The 23757-nt window shown below is 39.2% G+C and overlaps 1 protein-coding gene across 1 annotated transcript in view; it reads left to right on the top strand.

Annotated features, from left to right (window-relative positions):
• Positions 1-23416, top strand: part of LOC122810853 (mucosal pentraxin-like) — a 41123-nt gene extending 17707 nt beyond the window's left edge. The window contains exon 2 of the mRNA XM_044082404.1: positions 22594-23416. Within this exon, the coding sequence (XP_043938339.1) occupies positions 22608-23216 (609 nt within the window). The 5' untranslated portion in view covers positions 22594-22607 and the 3' untranslated portion in view covers positions 23217-23416. The remainder of the gene's footprint in view (positions 1-22593) is intronic.
• The last annotated feature ends 341 nt before the right edge of the window (positions 23417-23757 follow it).

Below are 23757 nucleotides of genomic sequence, written 5' to 3' on the forward strand. Positions count from 1 at the left end.
AAAGGTAAATGCACATTTATTTATTTTTGCACTCTGTCCTTCTATAACACGTCTATGTCATTTTCTCATCCATAGAAGTTCCCATGCATAGACAGCCTGCCTTTGAGCTGGCATTGACAATAGTATTGTTGCATACTGTTGTTGGTACTTTTTCCTCCCTTACTCTTATTTCTCCTGACCTTATTAAAAAAAAATCTTTTACTATCCCTTTTTCTTCCTTCGTATTTTTGAAGATATCTTAAAAGGCCCTTTGGGTTTAAGAAATATAAAATATGTGGTCATAAGCTTCTGCTCTAAGATGCACATGATTTGTGGGGTTTTTTTCTGGACCCAGACCACCTGAACACAGATTGTTTTATTTGCAAGAAAGTTAACCTGCGATCTATCGTGGACCATAATAACAAGTTAATATTAAAAGGGTTTGCTACCTACTACATTTTCTGAAACAATTATTGGGGCTCAACCCTCTAAGACTATTTCTAAGGGGACTTCAAGAAAGTCCCCGAGACTGTCTGGATTTTCCACTCCATTGTCGATGGAACCTCCACAAAAGAGGCATAAGATGGACAGAAGGATTCCATATTGAACCCGGCTCCTGAATCTCTAAACACTTCTTTGGATCTGAGTTCACTGGATCCAAGTATTCTTCCAAGAACTTGTTATTCTCCAAATACTGACCCGGTTTCGTCTAGGGTCCCATCTCCATTTTTGGAAAGACAACATTCAAAATCTCCTTCTGTAGACTCCTCTTGTTTTTTTCCAGTAGTCTCACCAAAGCCAATGTGGATAGGATGATGAGGAGATTTCTCTCTGTGCACATGAAGATGGGAGTTCTCCTGGCTCCCACCCTTTCAGGTCAGGAAGCATTGGTTTGCTTTACCCCTCCACTGTCGGCTCCTTCTTTGATCTGGTAGTCCATTTCAGAGTTTGCTGAGACTGTCTGAGTCAGATCAAAGAATATTTTTATCCTCAGATTCAAAGAATTCTCTGAATGCTCCGGCTCCAATGAGTCTGGAGCTGTATGTCTCTTAGAATTGCAGTATACCTACCAGATCCGAGGTGTTGGACTTGACTCTAAAGTTGTTGAAGTCATCTCTGCCCCTCAGAGCCTTGGCATTCGACAGCTCAGTTCTGACCTCCACCTCAGGTGGAATGCCTTTGTGGCAGATGGAGTCACTGGGGTGGATGTGTAACTTCATGGTTCTGTCGGCTTCCTTCAACCCAGGATGTTCTGCTTTTGAGGTGGTGGAGAGAGTTTTCTCTGCTTCAGGAGGATGGATGGTCTCTCTCCCCCCTTGGATCTCCCTTTAGGATCTCATGTGTCTCTGCGCCCTGAGCCTCAACATTCAACTTCACAGAGGCAGCCAGCCCACACTCTTCATGCAACTCAGCAGGGTATCACCATCTTGTCTGATACTTCTATGGAGCATCCCACCAAAGAAGCACCTTGTAACAAAAGTGCAAAAGGAGGCACTTGGATTCCCCACAGGAATCTATCACTGAAGATACCAATTTCGATGAAGGGGAAAGATCCCCAATATCACTACCCAAAGACATCTTATTTGAAGAAATCTTGGACATCCTTAAACAAAGGGGTGGTTGGTTCTCTGATAATCCTTCGGAAGAATCAGCATTCTTGGAGGCATTTGGATCTGTCCTTTCTACTGACTGGGGGACTCCACCTGCTGATGCACTTATTTATTTGATCTTTAATTAGGCATTGAAGGAGCCTGACTTGGTTGAATCTATCCCCAAGAGACTGGATCGAATTCTGGAATCACCTGTAGGAAGGGAGTTTTGGAATAAGGGAGTACCTGTAAATGCTATGGTTGTGGTGGCGGCTACTAAGAAGGAACTTGTGGAACAGAGTTTCACTATCCATTCCCCTAACAGAGTCTAGGGCTTTGGACAGATTTGGAAAGCATATCTATGCTTCAGCAACATTTGCCCTCAGATCGCTGAACTACTTAACACACTTTACAAGACTCCAGAGGGAGCTGATTAAGGAACTGTCAAAATCCCTTCCTGAGACCATTACTGCCAAGACTCAGGCTTCTGTGGCCTGACAGTTGGCAACTCTTCAGTCCATCTTAAATTTGTACATGAGGCTTATCTTTCATGCAGCTGAGGATACCTCAAGGACAGCAGGTTCAGGTTTCCATTAGGAAGCATGCCTGAATGTGCTTGTGTGACTTTGCAGAGCCCTTCAATCCCCTCTCATCAATGTTTCTTTTGATGGAACCTTTTTATTTGGCTCCAAAGTGAAAGACACACTTTCCTGGTGTGAGCAGGATGGAAAGACCCTCTCTGCAGTGGAAGTTCATTTTTTCTACTCTACAAAGGTCTTTCTGTAGGAACCAACAGGGAGGATGAAACGTGTGGTTCACAAAACCCCAAGGCCCTTTCCAAGATCCACAGGGAGATAGTTCTCCCAGAGGTGGGGGAGGGACTCAAATGGAAGATGACACCCATGTGGCAGAGGTGGCCCATAAAACCAAGGGTCTAGAGATTCTTTTTCTAACAGACCCTATCAGCACTCCTGAAAGGAGGCCCAATTGTCCCCCATCTGGAGGCAATCAGTGGTCATTTATCTCTGCACCAGAGAGCCTGGCTAGACATCACAAGATTAGTGGATGGCCAAGATTATTTGATGAGGTTATATAACTCCCCTTTCCCTTCCACCTCCATCTTCATGCAAATTTCCCAATGGTCCACCCAATCAAAGAAAACAGGAGCACTAGAAATACAACATATACTGGAAATAAGAGTCAACCAAGAGGTCCCACCAGACCACATAGAATCCAGAACTTACTCAAGATTATTTTTAGCACCAAAGAAAACAGGGGACTAGAAATCAGTTTTGAATCTCAGCAACTTGAACAAATCAGTTTGACATGCAAAGTTTCAGATGGTCACAGTTCACTCCATTTTGCCCTTTTGGGAAAGGATTACCGGATATGCTCAATAGGCCTTCAAGACATGTACTATCACATAAAAATGAACAGACAGCTCAGAAGGTACTTATGCTTCTGCCTGGAGCCAGTCATTACCAGTTCAGAGCCTGCCCTTTGGTCTCACCACAGCCCACAGGATGTTCACAAAATGCATGGGAGTGGTAGCAGCTCACTTGAGACTGCAAGGATGCTGGGTGTTTCCATATCTAGACAACTGACTAATTACCATCTTGATCAGGTATCTGCTCATAAGAGCGAGAGATCAGGTACTCCAAACTTGCTTCCTTTTATGAATTAACATTAATTACAGCAAATCTCATTTAGAACCTTCTCAGATAATGGAGTTTATAGGAACAATTTTAAATGTGGTATCAGTAACAGCTTCTCTTCTTCTTGCAAGAGTACAGACTATCAAATTCCAGGTCAATAAGATAATTCACAGTACAGCAATTTCAGCACAATTTATTCTACAAGCTCAAGGGTCAATGTTGGCAGCAATAATTTTAGTTCCTTTAGTGAGATTCCACATGAGGATTTTTCAATGGAAGCTTGCAATTCAGTGGCTGATTCTTTATCAACTCATGTCAGTTCAAATAAAAATCACTCAGGCATGCAAAAGGTATCTTTGGTGGTGGATTCACTTAGATCAGGTTCTTCAAGGCCATCTTTTCATTCTCCCTCATCCCAAGGCCACAGTGACCATGGACCATCCCCGATTGGGGGGGGGGACTTCCTGGGAAAACAGTCCAAGGCACTTGATCCTCTGAAGAGGCCAACATGCATATCAATATTCTAGAAATGAGAGCTGTGTTCTTAGCGCTGCAGACATTTGAAAACTTTGTCTCTTTAGGAATAATTCCAGTTCTGATGGATACTATGCTGGTAGTCTGGTACATAAACAAGAAGGAACCAGATCTTGCCGCTTGTGCTTAGAAGCCCTCAAAGTGTGGCAATGTGCAAGCTCTTCCAACTGCTTTCTGATAGCAACACACATCCCAGGGAAGTCCAATGTGATAACAGACAAGCTGAGCAGGTCCATTCTACTACCACACGAGTGATCCCTCAACAACAACATGGCAGAAATGATTTTCCATCAATGGGGACAGCCTTGCTGCAATCTTTTTGCTTCTCCACTAAACAACAAGTGCAGCAGATTTTTTACCCAGATCCCCCTACAGGGAAAATCACAGAGGGATTCTGTGCTCCATGATTTTCCCCCATCTCCTTTATGCTTATCCACCAACTCATTTGATCCCCAAATTTCTGCAGGACAAATGCTAGGTTGAAAGAGCAGAGTCATCCTCATTGCACCTTACTGGCCTTGACAGATTTGGTTCCCCTTTGTTTGGCCTCATCAAGTCTACCAACCTTGGATTCTGGATCTGAGTCCAATCCTTCTGTCTTACCACTTCAGGAATGATTCATACAGATACCTTAAACCTAAAGTTGACAGCATGGTTTCTCCTTCCATTAATAGCCAGACAACCTATGGTCTCTTCCCCTGTCTGTCATATACTTTTATCTTACCATAAAGCTTCTATGAGGAAATTTTACAGAAATGAAAGAGGTTTGTTTTGGGTGCATCAGGAATATATTGACCCTTTTTAGCTCCTGTACAGAGTATCCTTGAATTTTTGGAAACAATTTTTAATGAAGGAGCTAATTCTTTAACCATTGAAGTTCAATTTGCAGCAATATCTAACTTCGATATTGGTTTTGAGAATTCTTCTCTGGCTTCATCTAAGCTTTGTAAGGCCTTCTTGAGAGGCACTCATCTATTAAGACCACCTTATAAAAACCCTACTCCGGCATGGGACTTGAATTTAGTACTGCAGGCCTTAACTCATCCCCTCTTTGAACCAGCAGCAAAATGTGATCTTAAATTCTTAACCTGGAAAACTATCTTTTCTAGTGGCCATTACCTCAGCTAGAAGAATTTCTGAACTTCAAGCATTATACTCATACCTCCTTACTTGATTTTTCATAGGGATAGAGTTACATTATGAACCAAGCATTCTTTCCTTCCTAAGGTGGTTTCAGAATCCAACATCAACCACTCTACTAATCTGTCTGTCTTATTTATAAAATTTGAAAACAAAGGAGAATATATGTTGTACTTTTTAGATGTTCATAGACAGTTACATTTCTACTTACATAGAACAAAAGAATTTATAAATCTGATCAACTATTTATCTCCTTTCTGGGTGCCAAATTAGGTAAATCAGTTAGAAAAGTAATTTTGGCAAGATGTCTTACCGACTGTATATCTTTTGTGTAAAATAAATTGGGTATTTCATTTCCAAAACCTTTAAGAACCCACTTGACTAGATCTATGGCAACACCATCAGTGTTTTTTATCCAGGCATTCTATGGATGACATATTTGCAACTGCAACTTAGGCTAATCCTCATACCTTTATTACTTATTACAAACTAGATCTGATCTCAAGAGGAAGGGCAGCCTTTGACTCAACCATGCTCAGGAATATCCTTCCTTAGAGTCCACCTGGGATTTCAGGTAGCTGAGGACTCTATCCCAGCTGTTGAGGAATGAATGAAAATTGAAAACATCAGATAAAGAAGTTATTTACTCACCATAGTATTTTATCTATGTTGTCCATTTTCATTCTTTGTCAACTCCTCTCCCACTAACCCCAACCATTCAACAATTTATGGAAGAACAAGAGTGTTTAAGAACTCCTCTGGTTCTTCTGTTGAGCTCTAGATAATGGTTTTCTGTAACCAGAAATTGATAGTAATATATCTTACTTACTCTAATTTAGTGAACAAGATCTAAGATATGTTAGGGGTTGGTGCATTGTGGGTAAGGGAGAAGCTCGACAGCTTTATGGTCACCAGCTGGATCTGAGGATTGGATCCAAACCCAACTGCTGAGGAAGAAGGAAAATGGACAACACAGATGGAATGGTATGGTGAATATATGTAATACACACATATATATATATATATATATATATATATATATATATATATATATATATATGTTTTTTTTACCTTATATTTCTACTGTTGTCTTGTTTTCTTTACTGCATCTCACTGTAAATGTTTAATCCATTTTGAGCTACTTAAAACATTTCCCTTTTTTCTACCCCTAGTGTCATGAAAACCCTCCCAGGTCCTCCAGATATTCCACAACACTGCTTTAACCCACTTCAATTGCCCACTTATAACCATTCCAAACCACTGTATACACTTTCACTTGGCATTTCTTGGTACAACCTGTTTTTTTTCCATCCTATCACAATTCCACGCCTATTTTAATCCCGTTATTGCTGAAATCTATCTCCGTATTCCAGGATACATTCTCAAGTCCTTTCATTGTTTTAGGCATAAGGTATCTACTGCGCAAAGTCCTTAATTGTTAACTAATGGGTCTGTCCTATTAACCCTCCTAAGCATGCCCCATGCTTCTACCCATTTTCTTGCAAGCATCTATTTGCCCTACTCTACAGTCCACTCATCTTTGAGTTTGCTGAAACCTTACTCCTCAAGTATTTTCCCCAGATCATCATATATCTTTACTCAGCCACTCTTTCCTTCACTGATCAGCCTGAAATATCCCTTTTTTATTCTAACTTGACCCTCGCCAACCATTGTTTTAACTGCATCTTGCTTTATTTATTGCATTCATTTATTTAATGTCTGTGTATCTGGTAAGTCATCTGGTGCAAGGAGTCCAAACAGTCATGACCTGGACCTTTTAGAAAATAATATATATATATATATATATATATATATATATATATATATATATATTATTTTCTTTCGGCTTTTCCTGGTTAGGAGTTGCCACAACAGAACTCCGGTCCGCTAATGATTGGCAGTCGATTTTTACGGTGCCGAGGTGCCAGCCCGATGCCCAACCTTCAATGAAGGCACACCCATTCACGCTTGTCTTTTGAACGCCACTCAACTGCGGGGAGGACATGCTGACACCACACAGAAGGTGGTCCAGCCGAGAATCGAACAGGAGAACCTCTTGCTGTGAGGTGACAATGCTAGCACTGCACCACTGTGGTTTCTATAATTTTATATATATATATATATATATATATATATATATATATATATATATATATATATATATATCATAATTAATGAAATTCAAAACTCACCAATAAAGTAATAAAGTAATGAAGTAATGCAACAGAACTGCAGTTCTCTCAAAACACTGTGATGATAATAAATAAAGTACCTCTAACAACTGTGCAATAAACAAATTACTGCTAATATCTATATAATAAACACAATACCTCTAATAACTGTGTAATAAACACAATACACTAATAACCGTGTAATAAACACAGTACCTCTAATTACTGTGTAATAAACACAGTACCCCTAATAACTATATAATAAACACAATACCTTTAATAACTGTGTAATAAACACAGTACTTCTAATAACTGTGTAATAAACACAGTACCTCTAATAATTGTGTAATAAATACAACACCTCTAATAACTATATAATAAACACAATACATCTAATAACTGTGTAATAAACACAATACCTCTAATAACTGTGTAATAAACACAGTACCTCTAATAACTGTGTAATAAACAATACCTCCAATAACTATACATTAAGCACAATACCTCTAATAACTGTGTAATAAACACAATACCTCTAATAACTATATAATAAACACAATACCTCTAATAACTATGTACTAAACACAGTACATCTGATAACTGTGTAATAAACACAATACCTCTAATAACTAAATAATAAACACAATACCTCTAATAACTGTGTAATAAACACAGTACCTCTAATAACTGTGTAATAAACACAATACCTCTAATAACTGTGTAATAAGCACAATACCTCTAATAACTATATAATAAACACAATACCTCTAATAACTGTATAATAAACACAATACCTCTAATAACTATATAATAAACATACTACCTCTAATAACTGTGTAATAAACACAGTACATCTAATAAATGTGTAGTAAACACAATACCTCCAATAACTATATAATAAATACAGTACCTCTAATAGCCACATAATAAACACAGTACCTCTAATATATGTGAAATAAACACAGTGCCACTAATATCTGTGAAATAAACACAGTACCTCTAATAACTGTGTAATAAAAACAGTACCACTAATAATTGTGTAATAAACACAATACCTCTAATAAATGTGTCATAAACACAATACATGTAATAACTTTATAATAAACCCTGTACTTGTAATAATTGTGTAATAAACACAATACCTTTAATGACTGTGTAATAAACACAGTATCTCTAATAATTGTGCAATAAACACAGTACCTTGAATAACTGTGTAATAAACACAATACCTCTAATAACCGTGTAATAAACACATTACCTCTAATAACTGTGAAATAAACATAATACCACTAATAACCATGTAATAATCACAATAACTCTAATAACTGTGAAATAAACACAATACCTCTAATAATTGTGAAATAAATACAGTACCTCTAATAACCGGGTAATAAACACAGTACCTGTTATAACCTGCAATAAGTGCAATACCTCTAATGACTGTGAAATAATTACAGTACCACTAATAACCATGTAATAAACACAGTACCTCTAATAACCATGTAATAAACACAATACCTGTAATAACTATGTAACAAACACAATACCTCTAATAACTATGTAATCAACACAATCCCTGTAATAACAGTGTAGTAAACACTATACCTGTAATAACTGTGTAACAAACACAGTAACGCTAATAACTACATAATAAACACAATACCGCTAATAACTATGTAATAAACACAGTACCTCTAATAACTGTCTACAAAACACAGCACCTCTAATGACTGTGTAATAAACACAGTACCTCTAATAAATGTGTAATAATGACAGTACTTCTAATAACCGTGTAATAAACACAATACCTGTAATAATCATCTAATAAATACAATACCTCTAATAACCGTGTAATAAACATAGTACCTCTAATAACTGTGTAATAAACACAATACCCCTAATAACTATATAATAAACACAATACCTCTAATAAGTGTGTAATAAACACAGTACCTCTAATAACTGTGTAATAAACACAATACCTCTAATACCCAAATAATAAACACAATACCTCTAATAACTATATAATAAACACAATACCTCTAACAACTGTGTAATAAACACAGTACCTCTAATAACTGTGCAATAAATGCAATACCTCTAATAACTATATAATAAACACAATACCTCTAATAACTGTGTAATAAACACAGTACCTCTAATAATTGTGCAATAAACACAATACCTCTAATGTTGTTGTTCTTTCGGCTTTTCCCGGTTAGGGGTCACCACAGCGGAACTCCGGTCCGCTAATGATTGGCAGTTGAGTTTTACGGTGCCGAGGTGCCAGCTCGATGCCCAACCTTCAACGAAGGCACACCCATTTACGTATGTCTTTCGAATGCCACTCGACCGCGGGGAGGACATGCAGACTCCACACAGAAAGCGCTCCAGCCGAGAATCGAATGGGAGAACCTCTTGCTGTGAGGTGACAACTATATGATAAACACAATACCTCTAATAACTGTGTAATAAACACAATTCCTCTAATAACTATATAATAAACACAGTACCTCTAATAACTGTCTAATAAACACAGTACCTCTAATAACTGTGTAATAAACACAGCACCTCTAATAACTATATAATAAACACAGTACCTCTAATAACTACGTAATAAATGCAGTACCTTTAATAACCATGTAATAAACACAGCACCTCTAATAACTATATAATAAACACAGTACTTCTAATAACTACGTAATAAACACAGTACCTCTAATAACTGTGTAATAAACATAATACCTCTAGTTTGTAGAGAGGGCAATGCTATATGAAGTTAAGTGTTGCTTCTTCTGCATCCATAGTCTAAAAAATGACCTTTTCAAATAGCAAATTCTCTATTCATCTGCACAAAGGAATTCCATCTATTTGTCCACTCGCATTTAGATCTTAGTTTTTCTTATTCGCCTTCAGATATTACTGAATATAACTTCTTAAGTTCAACTCTTCATCCCTGACCGCAGCCATGCCTAAGCATCCCCGGCTGCAGCCATACCTAACCATCCCTGGTCACAGCCATGCCTAAGCATACCTGGCCATAACCATGCCTAAGCATCCCTCACTACAGCCATGTTTAAGCATCCTTGACCACATCCATGCCTAAGCATCCCTCACTACATCCATGCCTAGGCATCCCTGACCACAGCTGTGCCTAAGCATCCCTGGTCACAGCCATGCCTAAGCATCCCTGGCCACAGCCATGCCTAAGCATCCCTGGCCACAGCTATGTCTAAGCATCCCTGGCCACATCCATACTAAAGCATCTCTCACTACAAACATGCCTAAGCATCCCTGACCACAGCTATGTCTAAGCATCCCTGACGACAGCCATGCCTAAGCATCCCTGACAACAGCCATGCCTAAGCATCCCTGACCAAAGCCATGCATAAGTATCCCTGACCGCAGCCATGCCTAAGCATCCCTGACTGCAGCCAGACCTAAGCATCCCTTGCTACAGCCATGCCTAAGTATCTCTCACCACAGCTATGCCTAAAGCATCCCTCCCTACAGCCATGTTTAAGCATCCCTGGCCACAGCCATGCCTAAGCATCCCTGACCACAGCCACGCCTAAGTATCCCTGACTACAACCATGCCTAAGTATCCCTGACCACAGCCATGCCTAAGCATCTCTGGCCACAGCCATGCCTAGGCATCTCTGGCCACAGCCATGCCTAAGTATCCCTGACCACAGCCATGCCTAAGTAGCCCTGACCACAGCCACGCCTAAGTATCCCTGACTACAACCATGCCTAAGTATTCCTGACCACAGCCATGCCTAAGCATCTCTGGCCACAGCCATGCCTAAGCATCTCTGGCCACAGCCATGTCTAAGTATCCCTGACCACAGCCATGCCTAAGTATCCCTGACCACAGCCATGCCTAAGCATCCCTGACCACAGCCATACCTAAGCCACTTCTATCCCCTGACAAAAATTCTTCTACCTGTACCACTTTTCTGCCAGCTGCTGAGACCTAGAGTAACCTCAAGCCATCCTCCCAGCTAATGGATCACTGTCTTTCATGTCTCATTTAACCTACCTTTAGCTGTTTGTTCTGCAAACTCCTATAAATTGCTATTGCTATTGCTAGATATCCAAAGTCTGATAATCCTCACTAACCATTTCTTCTTAGTGGTATTTGGCTCAGTGTACTAAATCTCCTTTCTTTCCCTCACAATAGTTATCTCTCCCACAACCCCTGCAATGTATTAGCTCTCACCTCACCTAGCTGGATTGGATTATGCCTTGTATTACAGAACAGCTGTGGCAGGATCATCCTCTTATCTTCACTGACTCATGCAAGAAGCACATGAACTCTATTAAGCCATCTAACAGTTTCCCTAACCTAACTCTTACTAATAAATAAGAGCTCTGTCCCTGCAAGTAGAAACACCCAGACAGCAGAATATTTTACTGATCTGAAAAACCCAGAGGGCCAGATCTTTCACTCATCACTTCTTCACCACAACAACCCCCAAGTCCTATTTGTCTAGCCCCACCACCAGTATAATTTGGGATTTCTTAGGATGACACACCACGTTTATCAAAACTAATAGTTTACCAAACTAATTTGGAACACAGACTGCAGCCCATGAAAAGTGTGGTGAATCATCTGCAAATAAATAAAGATTCTACAAAGCAAACACTCATTTTCTATTTCCACCTACTTAAAAAAACAGTAAAAATCAATGTGGCACACATGAGAGCATTAGCTCATACCTCTTACATTAATCTATCCACCTCCTATGCCTTGTATTACCGCGTATGTTAAACGGTCTTAGCCTGCCATCACTGCCTAACTCTGCTTATGTTAAACTTCCTTAATATGTAATCACCTCCTACCTTTGCTTAAATTAAACAGTCTTAACCTGTCATCACCTCCTACCTCTATTTATGTTAATCTATCTTAATCTGTCATCACCTCCTATGTCTATTTATATTAAACTATCTTAATCTGTAATCATCCCCTACCTCTACCTCAATTTATGTTAAAATGTCTTAACCTGTCATCACCTTCTACCTCTGTTTATGTTAAAAAGTCTTAATCTGTCATCACCTGCTAACTATTTATGTTAAACTATTTTAATCTGTCAGCAACTCTTACCTCTATTTATGTTAAAAGGTCTTAATCTGTCATCACCTCCTACCTCTGTTTATGTTAAACAGTCTTAATTTATCACCTCCTATCTGTATCTATATTAAAGGGTCTTAATCTGCCATCACCTCCTGTGATATTACAAGGTAGTGCCATCAGTGCCAGGCAGAGTAGGGCAGTACATGTGTACATATGCCAGCATAGCTAATTGGAGTTTTGTAAAGAATGCTAGGTCATTTGACTATCACACTGATTCGTACAGATGTTTGAGTTAAAAATATATTTGTAAAATTACTTCTGTTAAAAATGCATCAATGGTAGATCCTGTTGGACAGAAAGAATGTATGTATGTATATTAGGTTGTATTGTTGTAACTGATCAAATGTGTATGTTTATCAGAGAACCCTGGAAAGGTGAAAAGTATGAAATTGTCTTATAGCTTTCAGATGCTACCACAGATCTTAACAAAGCTTTGTGTGTGTATTGTACCAGAGTTAGGTGACCAGTGGTGATGTCATCTTCTAAGCAGCATCTGGTTTCTTTGGAACTCTTGCAACAACACTTTGGAACCTGACAGGAAAGATTTCTGACAGGATATATATCTCTCTCATATATCCACACAGACAAAGACAGACATCATCTGGCTTTTGCTGGGGTAAGGCACTCAGCATACATCAGCTTGCCTTCCTTTAATAATTAGTCAGGGAACACTACTTCTTTAGTCAGTCAGGGACATTTAGTGAGAATAGAGAATAGTGTTGTTTTCTGCATCTGTAAGAAACTATCCAACTGTATTATTTTGTATATCTCTGTGGATGAAACTCTGTTGTTTACTGTATTCAGTATTCTCCTGCTTTATGTTTTATTACATATCATTAAATATTTGAATACCTTTTATTGTAGAGGTTCTTTTAGAAAATACTTTTAACATCTTGAGTGTTCTTATGCTTGTCCTAGTGACACTGTGGCCGGCCCTGAAAGCCTTGCTGCTTTGGTCACACCCTACTATTTGTATTTGTATTAATTTTGGTATTATTTTTATGCTGTACAATTGGGTACCCTTTGTAAGAGCCTTAGGGTAGCTGACTGGTGGCAGCGTGATTACCTCAGAGTCTGGGCAGAAAGGGATACAGCTAGCAAATCTGTGCCCACTTTTCTCAGGTGTGTACATGTGTGAAACTCAAATATCCAAATGTGTGTGTCAGCTACTGGGAACAGGAACACTGAACTCCAAAGTGGTCAGTGTGGAGTTTTATGTGAGTCTAGAGATAGAAAAAGTGTTCAGCCCTGGTCTGGAGAGTGCTCACTGTCTGCTCTTAAAGGAAAATGTGCTTGGTGGAGGGAGCTGTATCTGAAACTACTGTGTGAATCCATCTTTGCTCTTAGTGACTGTCCTTCATGGGAGTCAGTGGTGAGGATTGAGTCTCCTTGATTGCTGGCCTGGAGTAGGGACCCGTCACATACTGGAGGCAGCTGCTGGGTGGGATATTAATTGATCTTCAGTAGCTGATGGGAAGTTGTCACTGAAGGTGTACGTACTCTCAGCAGTCACAAGGTAAACATACAGAGTTGCATTTTCACAACACTTTTATTTATTTTTGTTAGTTTGGTTTAGTCAGGGAAAATGGGCAAAGATGCCAGCAGAGGATTATAGCAAGCTGACAAGGAACCAGTTGGCAAGTGTGTGAGAAGCCAAAGGACTGGCACATGCCAACCTGACTAAAGAAGAAATTATTTCAGCCTCGGTTGCAGCTGCAGAACTGACCAGCAATCTGGAAGACAACCAGTCCAGTGATGGGGATATGCAGTCTTCAGAAGCAGGAAGGTTCACCTTTTCCTCAGAGGGCTTAAAAATCCATCTGGAGTTAAAGAGACTTGAACTGGAGGCCAAACAACTGGAGAAGCAGATTGAATGCCGTAGTTTGTCTTTGACCTCCACATGCCACAGTCTCTCTTCTGATTCTAATTCCGAGTCCAAAGAAAATGAGAAACAATGCTAACATGAGAGGGAGATGCTGACTCTTCTGCAGGGTCATGGAGATAATCGGGAAGAGAATAACCAAACCCAAGAAGCAATAAAGGTCAGTAAATTTCTTTCACAGTTTAGAGAGGGTGATGATTTTGATATTTTTAATCATGTATTTGAAAGGGTACCTCAACAGTATAATATTGACCAAGCGCTCTGGGTATGGTTCCTGACCCCCTTACTCCATGGTAAAGCTGTAACTGCTGTTTCTGAATTGTCTAATGCTGATTCCTTAAACTCTGATAAAGTAAAACAATGCTTACTGGAATGTTTTAAATTAACACCTGAAGCTTACAGAAAAATGTTTTCTGAGCATAGAGACAAGGCAGAAGAAAGTGTATGTGATTATATTGCTGAGTTAAGCACTTATTTTCATATATGGGTGAGTGGGTGTCAGGTCAACACTTTTGAAGTGCTGGCAGACCTTTTGGTGAGGGAACAAGCCCTTAGCACTTTGCCTGAGGACATGAGAATCTGGTTGGCAGACTGGGAGTGTAACTCTGCAGATAAGCTGGGGAGAAAAGAGGATCTCAACTTAGCAGGCAGGATATCACTGCACAAGAATGGGATTCCCAGTGCTGCACATGGTTACATGGGGACCCATTATGGGCAGCCGAAACCACCCCAGATTACACCAGTAACAGGGGAAGCCACTAGTTCAGGTACACAGCCAGGACCAAATGGAAGATGTTTTAAATAACCAGATGGGCCATACAGTATACAAATGTCCACTGAGGCAAGATGTGGAACAAATGGAGAAGGAGCCAGAAAGTGGGAATAACAGCATGCTAGTGGTAAGTTGTCTGGAAACAAAAGGGATACCAAATTATCACTGAAGTTTGTATCCTATTTTAATGGATGGGTGATAGGCCACTGCTACGAAAGACACAGCCTCTGACATAACTATTGTGAAGTCGGCAGTGGTTAAAGAGGAGCAGTACTCACTTGGGAAGTCCACACCAGTCAGAGCTTTAGGAGGGACCCCATTCCAAATACCTTTGATCAAGGTTCAGCTTGACTGGGAAGGTGGAAAAAGAAGCAAGCAGGTATGTGATTTTGAGGATATCCCTGCAGTGGTCTTGATAGAGAATGATTTTGATAATGCAGTACCTTGTGTGGGTCTATGTTAAATGTTCGAACATCCAAAATGTTGAACATTACATAGTTGAGACCAAATGTTCAACATTTGGATGTTTGAACATAAAAAAAAAAAAGAAAAAAACACTTTAACAGCGTAGGCAGGGGTGCAAGCGCCCCTGCACCCTCCACACCCCTGCTACTTATATATACTAACTCCAAGACTGCACTTCAGTGCAGAAAAGGGAGATTCTCCCTATCTTCACCATACAGCACCATTGAAAGTCAATCTTCAAACACTTAAAATTTCAAACCTTTGGTCTCGACCATGTAACATTTGAAAATTTGAGCGTTTGAAGATTTGTCAGGTACCCCCTTGTGTGCATGCAGTTACACACAGTCAGGCTTGGAGACAAGCATGTTGATAAGGTAGCCTGGGGGAGACCTGGATAGACCCCACACCTGAAGCTGGGACTGGTAAGGTGGCTATTTCAGGGAGGAAACTACCCTGTAGTAGTTAGCCTAAAAGTGAGCCATAGATGATAGGTACTGATGTTCCTGTGGACAGGGTGACTGCAAGGGCAGAGGTGAGTGGTAGTACACAGGCTGACAGAGAGGCGCCGCTGTCAGAAGAGACCAGGCTTCCAGTGAAAAAGGAGCTGGGAGGGGTAATAATGGTAAAATTAGACAGGCTCAGCTTTTGGACTGTACATTATAAAACTTGAGGGAGGTAGCTAAGGAGGCACCTGATTCTAAAGGAAAAGGGGGGACTGTATACTGGAACAAAGGGTTACTGTATAGAGAGTGTACCCCTGAGAGAGGGATAGAGGGTGAGGTAATATAACAGCTGGTAGTGCCCAGAGCCTACACTTCTAGCCATGGCCTATGACATTCTTTTTGCAAGTCATATGGGCACTTTTTATATTTATGTGGTTGAAACTCTGTTGTTTATTGTGTTCAGTATTCTCCTGTTTTCTGTTTTATTGTTTGTCATTAAATATTTTAATACTTTCATTGTGGCTGTTCCTTTACAGAATACTTTCAACATCTTGAGAGTACTTATGCTTGTTTTAGTGACACTGTGGCCACTCCTGAAAGTCTTGCTGCTTTGGTCACACCCTACCATTTGTATTAATATTAATTCTAAACAGTACAATTGGGTACCCTTTGTAAGAGCCTTAGTGTAGCTGACTGGTGGCAGGGTAATTACCTCAGAGTCTGGGCAGAAAGAGGCACAGCTATTAAATCTGTGCCACCTTTTCCCTGGTGTGTATGTGTGTGTGAAACCCAAAAATCCTAATGTGTGTATCAACAGGGACACAGAGCTCCAAAGTGGTCAGTGTGGAGTTTTGTGTGGGCCTGGAAAGAGAAAGAAAGGCCAGCCCCAGGTCTGGAGCATGCTCCCTGTGTTTTCTTAAGGGAAAATATGCTTGGTGTAGGGAGCTGCATCTGACACTACTGTGTAAATCCATCTTTGCTCTTACTGACCATCCCTCACTGGAGTCAGTGGTGAGGATTGAGTCTCCTTGACTGCTGGCCTACAGTAGGGACCTGTCACATCTCCTACCTCTGCTTCCACTAAACGATCTTAATCTGTCATCACCTCCTACTTCTACTTATGTTAAATGGTCCTAATCTATCATTCACCACAACATGAAGAGTTAAAGTTTCAGTGCAAGGCCATGATCACTTTAATTATTTTCATAGCCCTATATTTAGTCAAACTTGTCAATGTAAATTCTAGTTAATGGTATCAAAGGCCTTTTTTATATGATCAAGACATACTGACACTTTTTCTTTTCATTTTTCCTTTCTACCACCTCTAAGAATTATAATAAATGAGACCAGTGATCTTCCAGTTTGTGGCCCTTAACAAAGCTCCCCTGCTTTTCAGTCACAAAGTTAGAAACATTTTTCTCCACCCTAGTCCTGAAGATTGTAGTGTTGATCTTAGCATGCAGATTTTTCAGTGAAATGGGATGATATTTATCAGGATCGTCTCTTCCTTGGTAAAATTTAGTAAGTGTTGCCATATATACCACATTCTATGTGGTTGAAATATTCTTCCCTTGCAGTAGTGCATTAAATCCTTAGTCAAATCCTTATCCATCTGATGTCCTTCCAGACATAAATACCTAGCATGTAACCTTCTCATGCCTAGGTCTACCTAGCATGTAACCTTCTCATGCCTAGGTCTACCTTGCATGTAACCTTCTCATGCCTAGGTCTACCTAGCATGTAACCTTCTCATGCCTAGGTCTATCTAGCATGTAACCTTCTCATGCCTAGGTCTACCTAGCATGTAACCTTCTCATGCCTAGGTCTACCTAGCATGTAACCTTCTCATGTCTAGGTCTACCTAGCATGTAACCTTCTCATGCCTAGGTCTACCTAGCATGTAACCTTCTCATGCCTAGGTCTACCTAGCATGTAACCTTCTCATGCCTAGGTCTACCTTGCATGTAACCTTCTCATGCCTAGGTCTACCTAGCATGTAACCTTCTCATGTCTAGGTCTACCTAGCATGTAACCTTCTCATGCCTAGGTCTACCTAGCATGTAATCTTCTCATGCCTAGGTCTACCTAGCATGTAACCTTCTCATGCCTAGGTCTACCTTGCATGTAACCTTCTCATGCCTAGGTCTACCTAGTATGTAACCTTCTCATGCCTAGGCCTACCTAGCATGTAACCTTCTCATGCCTAGGTCTACCTAGCATGTAACCTTCTCATACCTAGGTCTACATATCATGTAACCTTCTCATGCCTAGGTCTACCTAGCATGTAACTTTCTCTTGCCTAGATCTATGTAGCACATAATCTTGTCATGTCTAGGTCTACCTAGCATGTAACCTTCTCATGCCTAGGTCTACCTAGCATGTAACCTTCTCATGCCTAGGTCTATCTAGCATGTAACCTTCTCATGCCTAGGTCTACCTAGCATGTAACCTTCTCATGCCTAGGTCTACCTAGCATGTAACCTTCTCATGCCTAGGTCTATGTAGCACATAACCTTGTCATGTCTAGGTCTACCTAGCATGTAACCTTCTCATGCCTAGGTCTACCTAGCATGTAACCTTCTCATGCCTAGGTCTACCTAGCATGTAACCTTCTCATGCCTAGGTCTATCTAGCATGTAACCTTCTCATGCCTAGGTCTACCTAGCATGTAACCTTCTCATGCCTAGGTCTGCCTGGCATGTAACCTTCTCATGCCTAGGTCTACCTAGCATGTAACCTTCTCATGTCTAGGTCTACCTAGCATGTAACCTTCTCATGCCTAGGTCTACCTAGCATGTAACCTTCTCATGTCTAGGTCTACCTAGCATGTAACCTTCTCATGCCTAGGTCTACCTAGCATGTAACCTTCTCATGTCTAGGTCTACCTAGCATGTAACCTTCTCATGTCTAGGTCTACCTAGCATGTAACCTTCTCATGCCTAGGTCTACCTAGCATGTAACCTTCTCATGTCTAGGTCTACCTAGCATGTAACCTTCTCATGCCTAGGTCTACCTAGCATGTAACCTTCTCATGCCTAGGTCTTCCTTCTGTCCATTTTCCTGATACCACTTAAATTTTCACTCACCCAAATCATTGTTTACCATATCTCTGTCTTTATCTAAAAACATTTCTTACACAGTTTCTCTTTCATTACTTTTTCATGTGACCAAACATTCTTCTGTATTACTTTACAATTTCTTATAGTATTAAGCATAATTGTTCTGATTGCATTAGAATTGCCCACTTTATTTCCTGCTTTATTTGTCAAGCACTACACTCAGCAGTGCTCTCTTCTGTCACGCCATCTGTAGGCAAACAGTTTAGCTTTTACTTCCCAAGGACCCAATAACTTTCATTTTTGTGTCCAACATCTGCTGTGATCTCAGTCCACTCTTAATCATTTTTGATGCCAACTACGTTTTTGTTCATAGTGTTCAGTTTCCCCCACATTTCCACATTACAGTCTAGATTTAGGTTCACAAATAGGCATGCAGTACAGATGACATTTAAAGAGCCTGGCCAAAATTCCTACTTGCTCCCAAACTCTGCCTGATTAAGTGACCTGCTCAAGGTCAGACAGTAGCCAGAGGAAGGCTGAGGGAATCAAACTCTGTACCACAAGTATTATCGAGGTTTTATTTTACATGTGGTGACCGGGCTAGTCTGCTGCATATATGTCCATTTTCAGCAGAGGCCCGAGGAGAAAAGCTCCACTAATATATACTAGTAACTGACATAAAACAACAAATTCTAAGAAGCTACAGAACTATTTAAAAGTAGCATAGCAACAGTATGGAATCAATTTAACAGAAAAAAATACCACGAGGATCCCTAACCCTACAATCTGAGTGATGCAGGAATAAAAAATAAATAAACACTAGAGTCTATACAATATTTACAGTATTAACAAATATGATGAACATTTTGTGCATGAGCAAATAGTTATAAGACCCAGAATTACACAGTAAGAAGTAACAAACAAGGTTTAGATAGTAGATGAGATGACAAGTTGGAGTAATATATCAAGTATAGAGAGAAAGAGACAGATGTAGGAATAGTAATGTCCAAGTAGATGCCAGGTGGGCTACAGATGAGGAGAAGTAATATTGAGAGAGACAAGTAGAAGAGATGGATGTATAACAATAGGGAATTGAGAGAACTTTACTGGAAGAGAAGTATAATATATATAATATATATCTAGTTAACAGCTGATAGTTTTAATTATCTGCGCTAACTGGCAGGCTAATTCTAGCATGTAACCTCTGTTTAGTTCTTCCTCCAATGCATGTTAATCCTGACATTCACTCCTTCTGCATTCTCACATCCCCTTATTATCCTCTTACCAGCTGACTCGTTTGTGTTTGTTCTGACGAGGGGGATTTTAATGTTCACTGCATTTTTGCTGGCCCATTCAACTCTACCTCAGTCCAGTAAAATGTCAGTATTTCAGTGGAATCCAATAAAGGTATCTAAGTCCTCTCTGTAGTACTTATAATGTGGAGGTCGCAGAAAATTTACCATCAGACCAAACTGGCTTAACTGTCAAATAAGGGTGTTAAATTCAAAACATCTTCTGTATATTTCTGCAGAAAATTTTCCTTTCAGCAACACTTTGTAGCCCACAGAGGAACTTTAAGCTTTTCAATTTTTTGCATCACCACTGTTTGTCCTAGAAAGAGTGAAGTTTATGAATGTCACACGGGGACCTATTGCTGTTCTTTATTCCTAAACATTCTGCACTCATTTGTCTGGTAGCTGCAGATCTTGTGATCAGTCCAGGAGATGGAGAAAATCACTACTTTAAGAAGTGAAGCAATGTACAGACCACCAAATCCTCTGACAGCTAAACGTTCTCTGTTTAGCATTAGCATTCACTAACCTTGAAGTTCATAGTTCATAGTTTAGTACTAAGCTAACTGCCCTTGTGAGCCATTTTAAGCCAAGTCAATTATCCCTTGTGAGACTCAAACCTTGCATCTTATGTTTGTAAGGCAAACACCTTAGCCATTAAGCCACCCTCCCAGGTTTCTTTTGCCATAAGTGTTTTTGTCAGTAGATTTTAACAGACCTTCAGTGTTCATTTGCTGAACTTGCTCCTCCAAGTTTAGGAATTTTTGGTACTCCTGCAGTTCAGCAGTTATACATTAACGGTTCCCTCTTCCCTTTGCCTGTCTGAGCCACCTTCATGAGTAATACGTCTAACTGAGAAAGTGTTACTCTAACTTGCCCTTCAGTTTACCCAGCCCCTCAGGACAGCACCAGAGATGACAACTGCACCTTCCAAGTGATTAAATAAAGTTTACTGGTTGGGCTTCAGGAGCTTGTAAATCAGTCAACCATGTTTTCTAAGTACCTTGGCTAAGCTTTCAGGGGGATGAGGGCAACACATTACATGTTCCCATTGCATTTCTTCCCCACAACATAATTACACACAGAGAGAGGGTGGAGAAAGCAGGGTAAGTCTTAATGAAATGGCCCCTGCAGATGATGGACAGTGCCACCAGGACATCCATAAGTTCCATGTCTGCCCTGATTAAAAATTGCTGATGTGGTCCAGGGGTGAACTGGAGAGAATGGTAGACCTGACGATGGATGTTGGGCACTGGAAATGGATGTCAGTATGAAGCATAGGAGCAAAAGCAACTCCTCCCTCCCCAAAAAACAAACTTAAAGGCAGATTCAGGGAAAAAACTGCTGATATAAGCTTAACTCCATAGATAGCAACAAAACATTATTTCTAAATCTAATTTGCAAATCATTACTTCAGTACATCTGAAAAAAAGTTATTGCATAACATAAATCACAACAGCTGCCCTTGACTAGTCCAGAAACAAATAATTTGCCCTTGTAACTGCATGCTAAGAAGTGCACCTATATGATGTGCTTTCAGTAGTTGCACTTTATGCAGGTCATACAGTACACATTACATAAATGATATGAGTTTTACTAAATGCTGTATTAAATACATGGTATCTACATCAGATTCACTGTTTAATCTGAATCTTACAGCAAGCAAAGTAGTTAACATAATTTATTTAGCACCTTTGTTCAGAACTGATGGTAATTAATATCGTCTTCTGTCAGAAGGGTCCACAGTACATTTCATCTTACCTGGTAATAGAAAGATATACTTTTAGCAACTATTGTGACTATTATCTGACACATTTAACAGCACATTAAGCCTGAGACCAAGTCAGTATTTATTACAAAAAAGATAATCTGTTTCCCAAGAGAATAATTTAATCTGTGTTTTTATCAAGCTTGTCTGTATCAGTGTCAAGAAACAGAGACCTTGCAAACAAAATAACAGTTTCTGATTGCTCCCTGCCTTTGTGGAAAATGCTTTCCATTTTTCTTATTTTAAAATTAAACAGTATTATGTGCTACTTATCTGAAATAAACTTAAAGGTATTATCTGATTAGATTATAAAACAGTGTTGTATAAATGCCTATTTGTTGTTATTTTTTGTTGACATTCCTGTATTAACTAGTCATATGTTAATTAGATCAGTAAACAATTACAAGATTTTGCACACTGCATATTTAAAGAATTGTTTTACAGAATTGTATAGCTGTACAAGAACCTGAAGAAACACAAGATAAGATTTTATACATATACATAACATTGATTCTATAGGCAGCATTTACTGGTCCAGTAAGGAATAAACCTGCATCTTTTCAAGTAAAATACAGAATGGTTATTTTCATAAATAAAATTACTCCTAACAAACACCTTTTTTCTGCAAGTAAAAATGTAGGATACTGTCATTGTTTAAGAAAAACAGAGTACCACTTTCTAAATTTTTATTTTGTCTGCATTTGAAGGTTTGGAAAGGAAGATGCTATATTTTCCCAGCAGAACAAAGAACAGCTATGTGACTGTCATTCCAGAAGAATACAAACCTCTGAAAGAGTTTACTGCGTGTCTGCAAGCAAACACCACTATGGATGGATCTCTTTTTTCCTTCACTAGCAGAAAATATGACAATGAAATTCTTCTGTTCATTTTACCAGGAGTTATATATAAGGTCTTTGTTGGGAATAAATTATCCAAATTTCCTGTTCCAGTGTTACCTAAAGGGTGGATTCATTATTGCATAAGCTGGCAATCATATAGTGGGAAAGTCCAGGTTTGGATGAATGGAAAAAGATTATCATACTCCATTTTGAATAAGGGGTATGTTATCCCCCAAAATCCTAGCATCATCCTTGGTCAGGAGCAGGATTCTTTTGGGGGGGGATTTGACACACGTCAATCATTTGTAGGAGAAATAGCAGATGTGCACATGTGGGATCGGGAATTGTCATCCACTGAGATAAAGTTTGTGTTTGAAGGAGATTCATCCATTAAGGGAAATATAATAAACTGGGACAAAGTAAAGTATAATTTATATGGGAATGTTTTAATTAAACCTTTAGAAACTGTGACATTACCAGTAAAATGCTAGTTCAACAACCATCGATCTAAGGCAAAGAAATGAAAGAAACAATGAACCTGTATGTCTCACAGTTCATTAAAGAAATTTAAAACATTTAAATGATAAATATTAGTAGTTTATTAACTTAAAAAAACATCAAAGCTCTAAAGTTATGAGCCTCAAGTGGCAATGAAAACTATAAATTAGTATATTTGTAAAGTTTTAATGTGTATTAGGAACGTGTTAGCATCAATATCTTAGTCATACTTTGTTTACAATTAATATGTTTTAATTACTATTTTTACAATTGTAATTATAAACAACCCATTTTAGCAGTTTAATGGAATTGTTGCATTAGATGATTTCATCAAACGACTTAACAACTTTTGGTAAATAGGGAAAAGAAATGATGTATTTTTGTTTTGATGAAGTTCTGTGCACCAACTGGAATGAAAGTGCTTAGCCTTTTAACTTTTTAATTTCTTTGATAAACTGTCAGGCATAGAGTCAGCATTTTATTTCCATTTTGTGTAATTTACTGGCACAAATAAATGCTTTCAAATGTTATTAA

Source organism: Protopterus annectens, chromosome 9.part0 (assembly GCF_019279795.1).
Source record: "Protopterus annectens isolate FY-2018-M chromosome 9.part0, PAN1.0, whole genome shotgun sequence".
Classification (NCBI taxonomy): Eukaryota; Metazoa; Chordata; order Ceratodontiformes; family Protopteridae; genus Protopterus; species Protopterus annectens.